The 15964-nt window shown below is 53.4% G+C and overlaps 4 protein-coding genes across 4 annotated transcripts; 2 read left to right on the top strand and 2 right to left on the bottom strand.

Moving 5' to 3' along the window:
- Positions 1–1381: 1381 nt before the first annotated feature.
- PG985_015934 (uncharacterized protein) lies at positions 1382–4348 on the bottom strand (the record flags this gene model as incomplete). The annotated part of the gene is made up of 3 exons (XM_066835700.1): positions 1382–2167; positions 2226–3856; positions 3925–4348. 3 exons carry the CDS (start codon positions 4346–4348, stop codon positions 1382–1384), a joined length of 2841 nt encoding a protein of 946 aa, XP_066676903.1.
- Positions 4349–8881: 4533 nt separating this feature from the next.
- On the top strand, positions 8882–10091 carry PG985_015933 (uncharacterized protein; the record flags this gene model as incomplete). The annotated part of the gene is made up of 3 exons (XM_066835699.1): positions 8882–8911; positions 8974–9088; positions 9154–10091. The coding sequence occupies 3 exons, from the start codon at positions 8882–8884 to the stop codon at positions 10089–10091; spliced, it is 1083 nt and encodes a 360-aa protein (XP_066676902.1).
- Positions 10092–12780: 2689 nt separating this feature from the next.
- PG985_015932 (uncharacterized protein) lies at positions 12781–14025 on the top strand (the record flags this gene model as incomplete). The annotated part of the gene is made up of 2 exons (XM_066835698.1): positions 12781–13494; positions 13543–14025. 2 exons carry the CDS (start codon positions 12781–12783, stop codon positions 14023–14025), a joined length of 1197 nt encoding a protein of 398 aa, XP_066676901.1.
- A 583-nt stretch (positions 14026–14608) lies between these two features.
- PG985_015931 (uncharacterized protein) lies at positions 14609–15640 on the bottom strand (the record flags this gene model as incomplete). Its single annotated transcript, XM_066835697.1, has 1 exon — positions 14609–15640. The coding sequence occupies one exon, from the start codon at positions 15638–15640 to the stop codon at positions 14609–14611; it is 1032 nt and encodes a 343-aa protein (XP_066676900.1).
- Positions 15641–15964: the final 324 nt, after the last annotated feature.

The following is a 15964-nucleotide window of genomic DNA, read 5'->3' as shown; positions in this document are numbered from 1 at the left end:
TTACTCCAGGGAACAACAGTGGAATAAACGGATACTATGTACGACTACTGTAATAATTGTCCGTAGACCTTGTGACACGGTACATCACTACCATCAATGCACGATATGTGCCGAAACAGCCCCGAAACTATCCAGTGGCCTCGGAACGGAACAAGTGGTGGTGCAATGTGCCGATATGGCGGGAACGCAAAGCGGTGTCGATCCGACCGAATCCCCCAGTAGTCGCGCGGGCCATGTCCGTTTAGTATCTCTATTGTCACTGGTCGTCCCAGTGTATATCACCGTCACAGCCACCCCCACCATCAACATCTGCCCCGCCCGCCCCGGTCATCGTCACCGTCACGACCACTCCTACGGGAGAAGCTCCGATCGGCCCCTGTGGTATGTAAAGAGGTGCATTTCCTTATGTCATTTATATATCAAGGGGTATATACCAACTTTCTTCCAATGGGTGACGAGCACCAACTACTATTGCAGATATCAACATTCCCTGTCTCCCTCTCATATTCGTCTCTTCCATATGGTTCGTCATCAACCCCTTGTCGCTTGTCGGCAGCAATCAACAACCCCAGGTCATTTGATGTCATTGCCCGCCCGTCCGTTCTGCAGCTTCTTCACCCACTCAACCCTTTAATTGCCGCCATCCGCACGGCCCTGGCTGGCCCTTCCGTCTGTCTGGCCCAAGCTTGTCTGACTGATCATCTCATCCCCTCGCAATCATGAATGAGCGCAGCAGCACCCACGCGAGACCTGGCTGGCTGGCTGGTGGCTTCTGGGCAGCCTGGACAGGACATTCATCCATTCCCCATCTCCCCCACATGATTCGGTCGAGTAGTAGTAACTCCCGTATATATAAAATACCATCGAAGACGAAAAAAGTCCTCTCTCCCCCAAAAACTCCTGATGCTTTGCTTTGCTTTGCGTTGTTTCCTCCAAAAAGCAGGCGAATTCGTATAATGTGGGAATTAAAGTAAACAAAGACGACTAACGCGGAACGCCTATACCACAAGGCTCGGAGATGCAAGGACCAAATGCCGTTATGTAAGACCGTTTTGGGAGGGAAAACAACAAAATCTTTCTCTCTCTCCATGCATAACCCTTTCCCTTTTTTGATACAAGATTGCAACACCGACCATGTGTTGCGAAAGAAAACAAAGACGAATATGCCGAGGCTCCGCATAGGGGGGCCATATGAGCAGGGCAAGTAATATACATTTCTGTTTTTCAGAAAAGGTCTCCCATACGTCGCTCGTCTCTACGAGAACGTGGTTATTCACATCTTCAATCCTGGCCCTTTTCTTAGATCACTGTAGCAGCTGGCACGAGTGACAGATACACACGGGCAGAGAGCCGAAGCTACAATATCCATCGAGGTGTTGTCCTAATGGATCATCACTTCCTGCTTCGTAGCCTCGTTGGCTCGCTCCATGTCACTGCCCTCCTGCAAATTAGAGTTACTCTCAGTAATGCCAATGCTGCCAGGAGCATCATCCTTTCCCTGCTGCTCTTGCTCGAAATCAAGCATATTAAGCTCGTTTTCTCTCTCGAGCGCAGCTTCTTGCTCACGGAGTCTCTCCCGTTCAGCCGAGTCGACGCTGCCCTGAGCCTCTTCCTGTCCCGGCATAGTGCTACTTTGCGGGGTCACAGCCTCCATGGGCGCTTCACCTTCCGGCGGAGGCGGAGGCGGGGGAGGAGGGCTCGCCAGTCCGCCCTCGTCTTCCTTCAGACGCTTGATAATGGGTATCTCCGAAGGTGTCGCAGTAGCAGAACCGGCATCATCGTCACCGCGCTTTCGCTTTCGCTCGGAGCTGGCAGGAGTCGGCACAGCATCTTCGTCGTCAGTCAAAACAACCTCGACATCCTGAGCAGAGGCATCAAACGAGGATTCGGGGTCCATCGAAGCAGCATTGCCACCTTGCACTGGCCGGTCGGCCTTCTTTCTCTCGTGGGCTGTGTACTTCTGAACAGCCTTGTCAAAGAACTCCTTCACATACTTCTTGACCTTCTTTTCCTGCTTGTCGGAGATGGTAGTTGGATCATCTACACGCTTGTTCTTGTAATCAGAAGCGACAAGCTTCTTGTTGATCTCCTTGGCGAACTTCTTCAAATCGTCCTTTGGGAGCTTATGGCGGAATTTATCCATAACATACTTCACGTGCGGGAAAAGCTAGAAGATAATTGTAAGTATAAATTCGTTTCAAGGCAAAGACGATGATGCAACTTACTGTGTTCTCATAGATTTTCATCTGTTTGTCTATCGGTAGAGAACGCCATTTGTCCTTCTTGGGCTCCTGTACAGGGGTGGTGGGGTGTTGCGGTGTTTGCGAGGCAGATCTCCGCAAGGCCGCAGTACTGTCGGGTTTTGTAAGGGAATCGATAATGTCCTGTAAAGTCTTCTGTTCTTTGATGGCTTTAAACGAGCCTTGTTGTGCGGCTATCTCAGGAGCAGGTGCGGTTGGCTTGTGCCACGTGGTTTGGCCATTCTTGGTGTAGTAATACCAACTGCCAGTATTATCGGTCGCAATAAACCATCCGGCGGGGAGGCTGGAAGGATCCGGAGGGCGGCGTTGTCGCTGTGTCTGGAAGTTGGTGTTCCGCTGAGGCACAGTGCTGCGAGGACCCTTGGGTACATTGTCGGGCAATGGGACGACGGGTGCAGGCTTGGCGCTAACAACAGGCTCCTCGGCACGAACACTGCGACGCTCCCCGAATGAGTTGGAGGCTTGAGCAATATTTGGCGTCCCCTGTGCATTTCGGGCCTTTCGCGGGATGCGGTATCCAGTTTCCAGGCCGCTCCAGTCTTCCAGCAATCGTTTGGACTCTCGTGCCACATCCTCATGCTCTGAGCTGGTCAAGGGTTGGATGGCCAGCTCGATCTTGGAGGCGTCAATCTTGTTACGGGTCATACGGGGGAATTTGTCGAGGATATCCAGGATTTGGAGAACCACGTTGTGGTCATCCCTAAAGGTGTTTAGTGTCGTTTTGAGAAACTCGTATCCGTGCATGCGCTGAACGTAGGGAAGCACGCGCTCCTCGCATGCTTGAATGCGTTCCAGGAGCTTGACCGCGATCCATTTCTCCTTGCATTGCATAAGAGAAGCCATAACCTTCTGCACCCCCCTCTCGTCGAGGCCACGGGCCGGTATGCTATTAACATACTCTTCGTCGTCCTCGCCAGCTCTCTTTTTGCGGGGTTTCTTGACCACTGCGACCGCTGTCTCCCAGCTGTCGCCATCATCAATGCCGAGGGCTTCAATGGTCGCGTCTGACAATTTGGTAGCACGCTCGGTCTGGGTCTTACCGCCAATAAATCCGATGCAGTTAGGCTCGGCGCAATAGCAGGGTTGAGGGTCGGCACCGTATCGGTCAACGTTGTAATTGAAGACCAGCTCCTCACCGGCCTGCACTTTGCACGAGGCAAAAATGCCCATGCGCAGTTTGTTGCCAACCACCCACTTGTCCACATAGCAGTTGGGATTGCAGGAATGATTGCAGAAACGCCCGAGATTGCCCTTCTTGGTCGCATCGACAAACTCGTGCTTGCTCAGTGACATGAAATAGAAATGCTTGATGCCTTCCTTGTCGTACTGCACCATTCGGCGTCGGAAGGTCGGCTCATTAATCACCTCGCCAATGTACTCAAAAATGAAATCGTTGGCCTGTAAATCTCGGTTGGCGCGAAGACCAAAGCCCTTCTTCTCGGTTTTGATGACCGAAACGTCGGCATACTGCTTTCGCTGGAATCTCTGGTTTTGGCAGCTGTCACCGCAGTTGCAATCTTGGTCGACGCATTCCATTTTGGTGGCCCGGTTGATGCAGTCCGAATCTTCGCCACAGGCGTGGTTCGTGCCATCCCCTAATAAGCCCAAGTCAGCAAAAACAACCCCAAGCAGCGGAATTTAGTGGCATCGTGGTGAAACGTACGCCATTCGACATCGCAGTCACAATCCAATGCGTCGTGTTCGGTAGATCCAAGCGACTTTGAGCCGTACAGGCAGTCTGGGATCACCTGGAAATGCTCCTTGGATGTCTCCGTCATATCAGGCAATTCGTTGAAGAGCGGAGCCTTTCGCGGAACCGCTTTCGAGGACGCCTTTCGCAGGAGCTTTGGGGGTGCGACGCCGTCCGGGGTCGATGCACTTTCGCTGCGTGCTTTCTGCTCGTCGGGCGACATGCTGGGCGACCGTGATCGTGTCCTGGACCTCGAACCTTTGCTCCGATCTGGGCTGGGCAATGCACTGCCTTTTTCCCGCTTCACCAGACTGTCGCCATCAATCCCCGATCCTTGCTCACCTGCCTCGACCTTGAGGTTCTCCAAGCCATCTTTGACGCGCTCCTCGTCCTCCATTGTTGCGTCAGGCGCCTAACGCCGCGGGTCGTCTTGGATCGCGGCTGAGACGTTGCGCTGCTGCAATGCAGATTGGGGGACGGTAGGTGGTGAGGTGTGATGGAATTGTTCCTGGAGTGGCGGGAGACAGAGAGAGGCGACAAGTAGTCAAAAAGTCAGCAGAGCGCGACGCCGGCTGAGGTTCTGGCGTACATGCGCGAGAAGGTTTTGTGGAGAAAAGAAGGGAGAGGGTAGCGTGGTGAGAGGCGAGAGAGATGGGAAAGTTCAATGGGCGCCAGCAGAGGAGCGCGGATATGGAGAAAAAAAAGGGCAATGGGAAAGGAACCATTAGCTCTGCACTGCTGCTGTTTGTGACATTGCTGGTCAACACGCCTAGATCAATCGTACTGCCTTTGCGACATTCTACAGCACGGTCGCGTGGGGGAAGAGTTCCTTGATCAACTGCTTGCGACAATGAGCCAAGGGGGCTCCGGATGAGCTCGTTGTCGCAACGGAGGCAAGTTAGTATGGTGGTGACGACTGAACCGCCGGTGGAGGACTGCCCTTCCCAAATTCACGATACCAAGCAGGTCGGTAGGTTACATGTGGGCATGTACACCCAGTGTCCAGAAGGTGAGGTCCATTGATCTAGTCGGGGAAACCGCCTCCGTCATGCCGTATGGTCCGTGCGTCCGCGTTAGGGTGCCCAGCATCGCGCTGTGAGTGTGCAAGCGTTAGATGCTGATAAAAGACCCATTATCAAGCCTGATAAAGCACATGAGCCTCTTACAAAGCGTATAAGTCGCCTCAGTTGAAATGTCAGAGACAGAAGCAGTATCCAGCTCGCTTTCCAGGGGTTAGTATACAGGTCCCACACGCGGTATAATTCAATTGGCTTCACTATGGCCCGCAAGCTGTAAGAAGCCGCCTGCTCCAGAAGTGCCAAAATCAGGACAGAAGGAACTTAACATGGCTTACAGTTGATCCCTACCTAGCGATATATGACGATATGAAGCCACTGAAGAATCATAGCTACCTCAAATGACAGCGAGCGTCATCTGCTGAGGAGCGTGGGTTGACTGCTGTAACTTCCTAATTACTGACAATGTTCAATGGCGGGGATAGATTGCCTCATTCTCAAAGCACTATCGGTCATATGAATTGCATGCTGTATTACGTGGTGCATTGGCAGATCAGCTTTCGTATCTGTAATCCTATGCATGTCGTACTTGCAATTGCCCAGAGCTCCTGTCCAGAGACTTCCTTAGATACATCCGTTGTATCTGCGCTTTGTTCTGTGAACAGGTCAATTGGCTACATAAAGACACACTTGCTGGCCTTGGTTTCCTTCCTCCAGCTCAAGCGAATTGCTGACTCCAAACCCACCACCTCTCAATTAGGAATGGAGAGATGCCCAAGGTCTATCTATGCCCATATCTTCTACCCATGGCATACACCTTGGACACCCTATTCGGGTTGCAGTTCGCAAGGTATGATTGTGGGCTTTTTCGGGGGCCTTGGTTGCAGCCACGTTTAGGTGCATGTCCTAATAACAGGCAATAATGGAAGTGACTTAAGAAGCGACGCCCCTCTCTATCTCTCGTTATCCATGTTTTGTTTCTATACTTGCTGCTTTCTTCACTTCGAAGGAAGAATGAAACTTGACTGTGAGGGAGAATGTCCTATGTTTGTGTAGGTATGAACCATACATCTTTATTTGTTCTTACAAGAACACCCTATAAGAGGTATATGGTAGTGGGGGTGAATGAGTGAGTTGAAAGGAGCAGCGTGGTGGCCAACCTTGGGTAGCGTCTGGGGTGTTTAGACGAATGCATGCTGCCAGCGCCACTTGCATGCCTTCCCAGAAGTCGGGATGGGCCAACGCATACTGCATGGACTAGCAGATCTCTGATATATCGCCATCCTCTATACAGCTGAACGCTCCGAACAGCCCTGGAAAGATATATTCTTAGGTTAGGCCAGGACGGAACCGTGGTTTAGTGGGTCCCCCTATGAGAAGCTGCCAGCTCATTATGCATTGCCAGAACTTGGAGTTGGGCTCTCGAAAGAGCGGTATGTGAATTAGCCTGCACGTATATATAGAGAAGGCCAGGTCAGACACCCGCAGCTTGCAGAGATCCATCCGTTTGACGCCTTTTCACTTTCTGTGGTCCATCTTCTGGTCTTTTGGGACATGCAAGTTGGACGTCTTTTTATATACATTATCAAGGATGGAGCATGGCGACCCTGCGGCTCGGAGCCTCGAACTCGTCAATTGTGACGAACCCTTGATCTGTGCTCCTGGCTGGCCTCTGAAAAGGCCAGGAGCCCCTTCGGCCGTCTGATTGGAGAATCCCCAGCGCAGCTCAACCACTCAATCCGCCCAGGCAGGCTCACTGCGCTCACTACTGTCTGCCCTCGACGTGGAGAACCAGCCAGCAAAGCCATGGGAGCACCACCAATGGGACCGAGGAACTGGCACCTACGCCGGAGGACTACCTGGTAGCACGGAAGCTAACGGGAGTCCATTTGCTTATGTTTATTTGCGCTTACGGTATAATCCCGACTCTGCGGCGCACACCGTCTTTAAGGGGAGCTGGAACCTCGGATGAGTCGAGACAGCGCTGAAAAAATGCCTGGCTCATGTGGGTGGGGAGGCCCTGGATTGACCTGAACATCGATGGCGGCGGCGGCCTCGACGTCAATCAGGATCAAGGAAACCCCCCATCAGGATTTATTTACGACTCGCAAGCGGCGGGGAATGGCTCCCGGAGTCAGCCCAACCCCACTACTACCCGACAATAAGCTAAAATGGCCTACTACCAAGAGACCTAGGAGAGACCTAAAGAGAGCGAAGCATGCCGCCTCTCGCGTGTCTTATGGACTTGCGACATACACGAGGGAGGGTACTGTGGATAAAAACACAACACACAACAAAGCTACTTAAGCCAGGCAATCTTTTTCACGGTGGTGCATGCGATAGCCGAAGCAGAAAAGGCATGATTGATCAGTTAGGGATGGGGGAGCAGTCAGGTCAGGCGACCCCCGTATGACAGAGTAGTCAGAGAGGCAGGCAATAATTCGCCGGCCTGGAGGGGGATCGCGCATCTGCACGCTCGAGCAGCTGGGCCACTCAGAAGCGGGAGCTGGGCGGAGGTGGGATCCTGATGGCTGCATGGGCTATGTATGCGAGCGCTCTACCTGTTGCTCTGGTCTGGCATATTACGACCCAATATGCCTGTTTGGGTACAAGCGGCAAAGCGCCATATTCCTCGCCAGACTAAAACCTGCAACTTGGGTCTGCTTTTTTCCCGCAGGTTGCAGCAGGGTCACAGGCCTTGGATCCTTGCGACTGGTTGGTCTTGCAACTAAGGCGAGCTATATGCGGCGGCTTTCCCTCGCAACACATGTTGGATCTTGAGGGTCCTCCGACTATTACTGCGGCTACCGTTCACTACTTTACCCAAGTTGGACATGTAGGTCAGACTTTGTGTCAGGTGCATGGTATCCATCGAACCAAGACTGCTTCTTCGCCTTAACAGCTTCGAACGTCGACCATCATGCATGGACGACTGAGTCCTCCTCCGACGATATTGTCTTGCTCTGCCAACTGAGAAGAGAAAAAAAGAGTGGTGTTTCCCGCCGCTGCTGCTGGAGGATAAATCTGGGGGGTTTGCCTGTTTTTGGTTGTTTGTGCATCTGTCTTGCAACACGGGAAACGAGAGACGTCTTTCTCTCTCTCTTTCTGTCTGTCTGCCTGCCTGCCTGCCTGCCTGCCATTTCCCCCCAGTTGCCAGTTAAACACGGACGCCCAAGATACGCCTTCGGCAAAAAGAGAACTCGCGGACTTCAACCTGGACAATTGTTATTGAAACTTCCCGGGATCCCTCCCAAAGGACAGGACCCCAGACAAGACAACCCTACCAGCATAACGCTAGCTTCAGCTACCCTTGTCCCTTGTTACCTCACCTTATTACCTGGCTTACTTATTACATACCAACTTGCCTGCCAGGACGACAAGCTGCCTTTAGTCTTGTGTGGACCGCATTGTGCCGTCGCAACAAACCGCGACTTTACGCTTGACGCTTCCCTCGTTTTGTATTACTTGAGCCCTCACGCTTCAAGAGATTCGCTCGCTTGTTTGACTCCCTCCCGGCAGAGAGAGAAGAGAGACGCGCGCTTGGTAATACTCACGGATACCATTATTGCGCGCGCCTGTTGGCCCTTGGATTTCGCTTCTTTGCCCTTCTTCAGCGACTTATCACGCTTTTCGGGCGACTGCCTACATCTGCGCAGCGTTGCCTCGTTCTTCGACCATAGCCACCCACCCCGTGGAGGCCTGGAGCTCTGTTCTGTTTCTATAGACCGGGCGTCTCTCCTCACACCCCCACAGCGACTGTGCATCTTCTCCAGCTTTATTTATATCCAAACCCATGTTCTGACTTCGGCATCTTTTATCGTTTCGGGTGATATGCGATCCAGGGACGCTCTTTTGCATACACTGAAGTTCCTTGCCCCTCAGTTTGGCCGCGACCCACGCGTAACCTTTTGACCATGGAGACCTCATTCTCGGATACGGAGACGGTACGTCTCGAGGACATTGCGTGTTCTAATGAACTACTCATCTGACCAAAGGTTTTCTGCAGCGCTTTGTGCTGGGTGAAATGATCAAAGCCAGCTCTATAGATGTGCACCTTCTCGTCGATTTCATCAAGAATAACAATGTGGAGCAAAACTGGATGTATATGCAGCTACCGGTTGGTAAGTGTTCGCAATGCCGCCCGCCGCCTCGAGCGTTTGACTGTGAAAGACGTCTAATAAAACAGGTCGCAATATGCACCAATGTATCGGAGTGGTCGAGAAGATGCTACCCGTGCAGTATCCAACGCCTCCGAGCCACCTCGCGAACCTGAAGCGCAAGTCACTCGGCGAGTTGAACGAGCAGCCTATCAAGCGACAGGCCGTGGCGGCACCGTCATCCGAACCTCCCATGGCCCAGCGCATCATCCAGCCGCGACCCCCCTTGAACGGGTACCCTCCGGTCATGACTGCCAATACCACCGCCACCACTTCGTCGTTAACGAGCACGGGAAAGAAACGTGGCCGGCCCTCCAAAGCGGACAAGGAAGCCCAGGCTCGAGCAACCTATTCACGGTCTACGGAATATGCGCCCATCACGCCGGCTCCCTTGGCCCCAATCAATATTGCGCCGCAGCGCGACTACGCTTCTTCGCCGGGCTATGAGGTGTCGGGAAGCCCAGCGGATCCCCGGTCCAGGATCCGCGGCGGCAGAATTAACCCCGCCGAGAACTCGCCCACGGGACTTGCGTACCCCTTGAAGTCGCCAGCCTCGATCACGGATATCCCGCGCGCGCTGCCAGAGCCCATCGAGCATGTGGAGCGATCCACACTGTCGCCCCAAGAACGCGGGGCGCTGGCGGCGGATGCGAACAGGTCGCCCGGTTTCCAGCCGCAGTCGGTACAGCATACACCCAACCCAGCAACACCGCAACAGCAACAACAACAACCGCGTTTGCCACAGCCTACTGCATCCATGGCATCTCAGTATACGGCGGCGCCTCCTCGCCAGTCGCCGTACGACTTGCCCAGAGGGGCGCATGATACTGCTGCGAGGCCGCTCGACCCCATCTTCCCGGACCGGGACCGTTCGAGGAGCGCGTCGGAGCACATATCGCGAGACATGTCGCCCCCGCAGCCTCCGCAACTTCCTCACCCGCCATCTTCTGTTACAAATCGGACCTGATCTCTCGGCATTTGCAACCGGCGTAGCTCTTACTGTTTTCAACTGGATTCTACTATATTATTTCATATACATAGAGCCTCTCACTTTCATGGCATTCGGCGGATCGTTTGTCTTTTCCCACTTCTTCTTCCATCTCCTCTTACTTTCGGTTTTGGGTGCCTTTTAGGTTCTAACGTCAGATTGGGTTTGCTTCTCACTTTGGCAATGTTGTCGATTCTGCAGCGTCCGGTACAACGAGATTCGGTTTTATCTTCGAATTCAAGAGTCTGGCCATATATAAAGGAGAGAGATGACTTTTTGGAGGAGGGACTTTGTTTGGTTTGGGATGACCCTTTGCTTGCGTATCTGGGGCGGTTATATTTTGAGAGCTTCGCTTTGCTGTTTTGTGTAACTAAGAAACTTTACATCTTCTTGGGCGTTTTGGGTTATAGGGGCGGCCTCGAGCATATCTGGTCACGATACTCTCTGATGTGTGTACGATTTAGCGATTCTGGCTTGTTGCCAGCTTGGATTGAAACGTGTATTTGATTTGAGAATTTGGCTACTCTCCTCTTCTTCTTCGCTCTTTTCAGAGTTTGTTGTTGTGAGGGCACTTGGGAGGATATGCAGGCTCGTCCTTTTTCTCTCGAGCGTACTGAACAGGTGAACTCACGAGTATGGCAAGTTTGGTATGCGTCTATTCGTTATAACGGATTGCGTTATTCAAGCCCGAGGGAAAGCTGAGGCAGATCAGGTTTGGTAGACATCGAGACAAGCAAGAGATTGGCGTGAGTACTATACTTGGGAGGTTTAATAGCTTCCCGGGTTCAATGGCATGTGGAAGGTGCTATAGTTGCTGTCTTGCAGGCTATTCGGGTTCTATACTGCGAACGAGGACGAATCATATTTCGAACACTTGACTAAGCAGAACGTGACATAAGAGGGAGATATTGCCTGCATCAAATTGTGACACGACTTAGCAAACTGTGACCGACTAGTGAAGCAGGACTGCACATACTTACTCCAATTTCGTCATTGCCACGGACTGCGAGTTCTCGCGTCGTTCCATGGCAGTGCTACCAGGAAATAGTCTCGGCCGAGTATCACAAGATACTATGTATATTAGGTCACCGGTCTACAGACACGTCACGTACCCTTAACGACGCGACGTGGCAACGTTGAATTACAAGGCAAACGAACAGTATATAGCAACGCATTCGGTTCTGCTACCGAATTCACTATCATCTCTGTTCGCAGTCCAAAGGGATACTGACAGAAGGGGTGAACGAGTGTATTTGCAGGTGCTGTCGTGATTACTTAATGAACCAATTTGCCTACCAATATAATGATTGGTTGGTTATTGGTTTTTCACCCATAAACACTTGTTCAGCTGGCTGACAGAGGCCGCCATCTGGTATGCATGCAATGGAGAAGCGATGACGGTTGATTGGGCGCCAGAGGTATCAGTTGGAGGGCTGGGCGTGGCTTGGTCCATTATGCTGGGATGTTGAAGCCTAAGGCTCAGATGACACCTCTCTAAGCAGGCTCTGTGTGCAACCCAGATCAGGCTGCGTGGCTAGATTGATCTGCGGGAAGCAGCATTGATTGTTCAACCCTTGGACTTCCCATGACGAGCCCCAGAAGGCTTCTGGAACACAATGTGGCTCATCGACACCAAAACACTCGAGCTGGTCTTCAAGACCGACCCTTCGGAGGTCGTATATGCAATTCTCTCCCATACCTGGGGAGAAGAGGAGGTCTCTTTCCAGGAGTTCCAGGTAAGTCCACATATAGATAACAAGAGACTCTCGCTAATACTGGCCATCAGGATTTACGTCTAGCTAGGCACAAGAAGGGCTTCAAGAAGATAAAGATGACTTGTCGGCTTGCCCGGAGAAAATACGGCATTGACTACGCCTGGGTCGACACGTGTTGCATCGACAAATCCAGCAGCGCTGAATTGTCGGAGGCCATCAATTCCATGTTCCGATACTATGAGCAGTCCTCCATATGCATTGTCTATCTCTGCGACCTCCCATCAAACCCCGCACTTGGGTACGAACCGGGTGCTGAAGTTCCATCGTCGTTCAGTCGGTGTCGATGGCTTACAAGAGGCTGGACGCTTCAGGAACTGATCGCGCCGCGCACTTTAGAGTTCTATGACGAGTCTTGGTGCCTTCGAGGTTCGAAGGACGACTGGGCCAAGCCGCTAGCTTTTATAACCGGTATACAGCCAGGGGCGCTCTCTCCGCAGAGACAACTGGATGATTACTCCGTCGCTGCTCGGTTTTCCTGGGCTGCCCAACGGGAAACAACGCGGAAGGAAGATTTGGCCTACTGCCTGCTTGGCATCTTCGGCGTTTACATGCCTCTTATATACGGAGAGAGTGAGAACGCTTTCCTCCGGCTCCAGGAAGAAATCTGCAAATCGACGGACGATATGTCAATATTTGCTTGGAAGGCAGCCCCCCACGACAAGCAAAAGTTCCGTGGGCTGTTCGCGAAATCTGCAGCAGAGTTCGATGGTTGCGCAAAGTACACAAGGTCACCTCATATCCTCCGATGTGGCAAGAATTATTCAATCACCAACAGAGGTTTACGTTTCGACCGTGTTTTGACACGTCTTGTGCAGAGTCCCGAATATCTACACCTTGCGCAATCGGGGGATGAAGCTGATGCCGAGCAGACCATTCGCGGGAGCATTGTCACCATGAACTTGGAATGCTTCGACCCGGCCATGAATGCCTTACTCAAAAAAGGAGATCCCAAGCGTTCGACGGGGATTTTCTTGACTTGGCACCAAGGCGTATATGTTCGAAGCTGGCCACAATGCATCTTTCGTGACAAACAAGTTCTGAGAGGTCTTCTTGATCAAATGGCAACGACTGGGGAAGCTGAGCAGCCTACCATCCATGCTTCCAAAACGTTGACCGAAGAACAATCCGAGCGTCTGGAACAGGATTTGCATGGGCAAGTTATTGTCAAGTTGGATATCCCTGTTCAGCATGCGCGCTACATGACTATAAAGCAAGTAGCACCTCAATCCACCTGGCACCCCCACCAGAAGTCATTCCATATACAAGCCGAAAACGCGGCCGGAGCTTTCTGTTTCTGGCTCCTTTATGTCGACTCACATCCACATTTTCCTAATTCTGAAGCTACCCAATACGTTGTGGTGTGTTTACTCGAATCGGGGCAGGAGACCTTGAAACAAACAGTAAGCTCGTATATATCTGAGGCGGACAAGTGGATGCCCATGTTTTGTCAAAAACACCCGACCTTCGAAAAGACGACCACCCCAAGAGGTGCGCTTGGGGTCCAAGTCGTGGATGACGCTATACCCCTCGCTGGACTAGTGAATGGTACTTGCGAACCCATCCTCGAGGATGATGGCATTTTCCACATCAAAATAGGCGTTAATAAGGTGGATCGAAGGAAACCCGATTCCAACCTGGAATCACTGTCTGAATAGCTCGTTTTAGGCTATAGCATTGTGGCGCAATCAAATCAATCTCGCTGGCAAATGTGTCCTCAGCGTTCAGAGATCTTGACCGCCAGAGACCTCGACGTCGAGCCAGCCGTTGTTGGCCAAGTTCTGCAAGATGAATTCGCCGACGGGGGCTGTACTTGGAACGGGGATGGCGATGGCAACCAAGGAGACGCTCAGCCGGTAGCCTTTCGGGTAGAGGGGGAGACGGAGACGGGCAGGGCGCCAGAGAGACTGATGATCCAGCCCGGGCCTGAGAAGGAGCAGGAGACTCAAGAGGACGGCCAGCCATGGAGTGTCGCCACCAGGCAGGACCTCATCTTACATTTTGAAGGCGTCGCTTGGCTGTGGCCGGGATCAGGCTCCGAATGCAACTCCGGATGCGTAGCTTTTTCTGAGTCGGCTCTGGCGTTGTTAGACATGCTCGCGAGTCAATGCCTGTGGGAGGGACAATGCGAACAGTCTTGAACAAGTTTTAATAAGTTCATGTAGCGACGAAGTGAGGTTGCATTCATGAACAGCGGACCTAACCAATATGTATGTATGTATGAACAAGTCACACGGTCTGGCGACAATCCTTGATGAGATTCCTGGGTCATCTGCAATGGATCGCAGCTCAATAACCGCCCCGAAATCTCCTTGCGTGGACACCTGCTGGTAAGTGTTGTTTTACCACCTCATGCAGGTACCGGAACGTCGTTGATCGATCCTTATAAACTGAGAGCTCGTCACCGAAACGGTCAAGGCGGGCAAACCCAGAGCAGGCTACGATACTACAGACGAAACCACAGGCAGCTCGACACACTCCACTACAAGTATTCCGCATACGGATAGGAGCCTGCTCATGAAGGAAATGCCTACCTGCTCAGAGGTGCCCAAAGTGACTCACGGGGCTAGTAGAGGATGCGCGACGGAATCCGACCAAAAATCTCCCAATATCGTAGTGCCTGGTGATCTGTACCGGTATTTCACACCCAGAGAGCTGCAGCTGTGACGCGAAGGTCATGTCTTATGTAATGATATGCTGTTATGTTTTACTTTAGAATTACGCTCAGTCGTCATCCGAAGAATCGTCATCCTGGCCCCTGGATCGCTTCTTCTTATTCTCCTTTCTCAGCTGCGTAAACGTCTTCCCGCTCGGAGGGCTCTCTTCCCGGGGGACGTCCTTCCGGACGAACACGTAGCTGCGGGCGGGGCGGTCCTCGCCCTTCCAGCCGCCGCCGCTGACCTCGCCGCTCTTGTTGCGGACGACGCCGAGGGTGCGGGCGTGGTGGTAGCCCGGGTAGGCGGCGGCCTGGAAGCGGAAGCTGCGCTCGACGAGCAGGCCGGCGTGGCGGGCGAGGTCGCGGATGTTCCAGAGGGTGTAGGGCTCGCCCTCGAACAGGGTGACCACGATGGCGGACCCCGGCGCGTACGACAGGCACGGCAGCGCGCGCTCGAAGAAGGCCACGAGCATCTCCTGGTTGTAGCGCACCTGGCGGTTGACGTCGGTGCTCTTGCCGCCGACGTGCGGGAAGTTGAAGAGGATCCGGTCGAAGAGGACGCCGCCCGTGGCCGCGTCGCGCCCGGCCGCCGTCTCCTTGTTCTCCCGCTCGGCCAGCGTCGTGAAGTGGAAGGGCCCCATCTTGGTCGCGTCCACGCCGTACAGGACCCGCCCGTTGGCGCCCTCGTCGGCCTCGACCTTGGCCACGTTGTCGGCCGCGTGCGGGTACTTGGCCGTCAGCTCCGCCAGGCTCTTCTCGAAGACGGTGGCCGTCACGTCGGCGCAGTAGTGCGGGTCCTCCATCAGCGACGCGGCGAAGCTGAGGTCGCCCTCGCCCACGAGCAGGATCTTGTCCTCGGGCGCGAAGGGAATGGTGGGGGCTAGATCCTTCTGCTGCTGCTGCTGTTTCGCGCCCCCCTTGGCGGCGGTCGGTTTGTGCTCCTTGGCGGCGGCCGTAGGTTTCTTCTGGATGACGCTGTTGCTGTTGCTGCCGGTTCCCGGATGTTGCTGTTGCGCCTGCTTCTGCTGCTGCTGCTTCGGCTTTGCGCCGCCCCCGCTACCTTGCGCCTTGTGCGACGACAGCTTCCGGCGCTTCGCCATTGTGCTACTCGCCCCGGCGGCTGCTGCTCCCTGTTGAGTTCTCGTGTGCGCTAAGAGGACATAGCTTCAGGGGCTCTAGACGGACAGCATCTACTTCCCCAAGGCTGCAGTCGCTGAAAGAGGGGCACGGGCGTATGGGTTACTGGCCGGAAGATGAGGTCGGGCTACGGAACGAGGAACGGAGGAGGGACGGCGGGTATGGATGGGCCGGACGGAAACCTTCGTTTGTTGGCAACCCAAGAGGATCGCGCGCGCGTGCGTGTAGGTTGGGTCGACGAGAAAAATGCGGCGGGTCCCCTTTTCGATTTACCGACAGCTTGCTTA

This window comes from Apiospora marii (genome assembly GCF_038362585.1).
Source record: "Apiospora marii strain CBS 49790 chromosome Unknown utg000013l_segment0_segment0, whole genome shotgun sequence".
Lineage (NCBI taxonomy): Eukaryota > Fungi > Ascomycota > Sordariomycetes > Amphisphaeriales > Apiosporaceae > Apiospora > Apiospora marii.
This window is presented reverse-complemented; position numbering and strand designations above follow the sequence as displayed.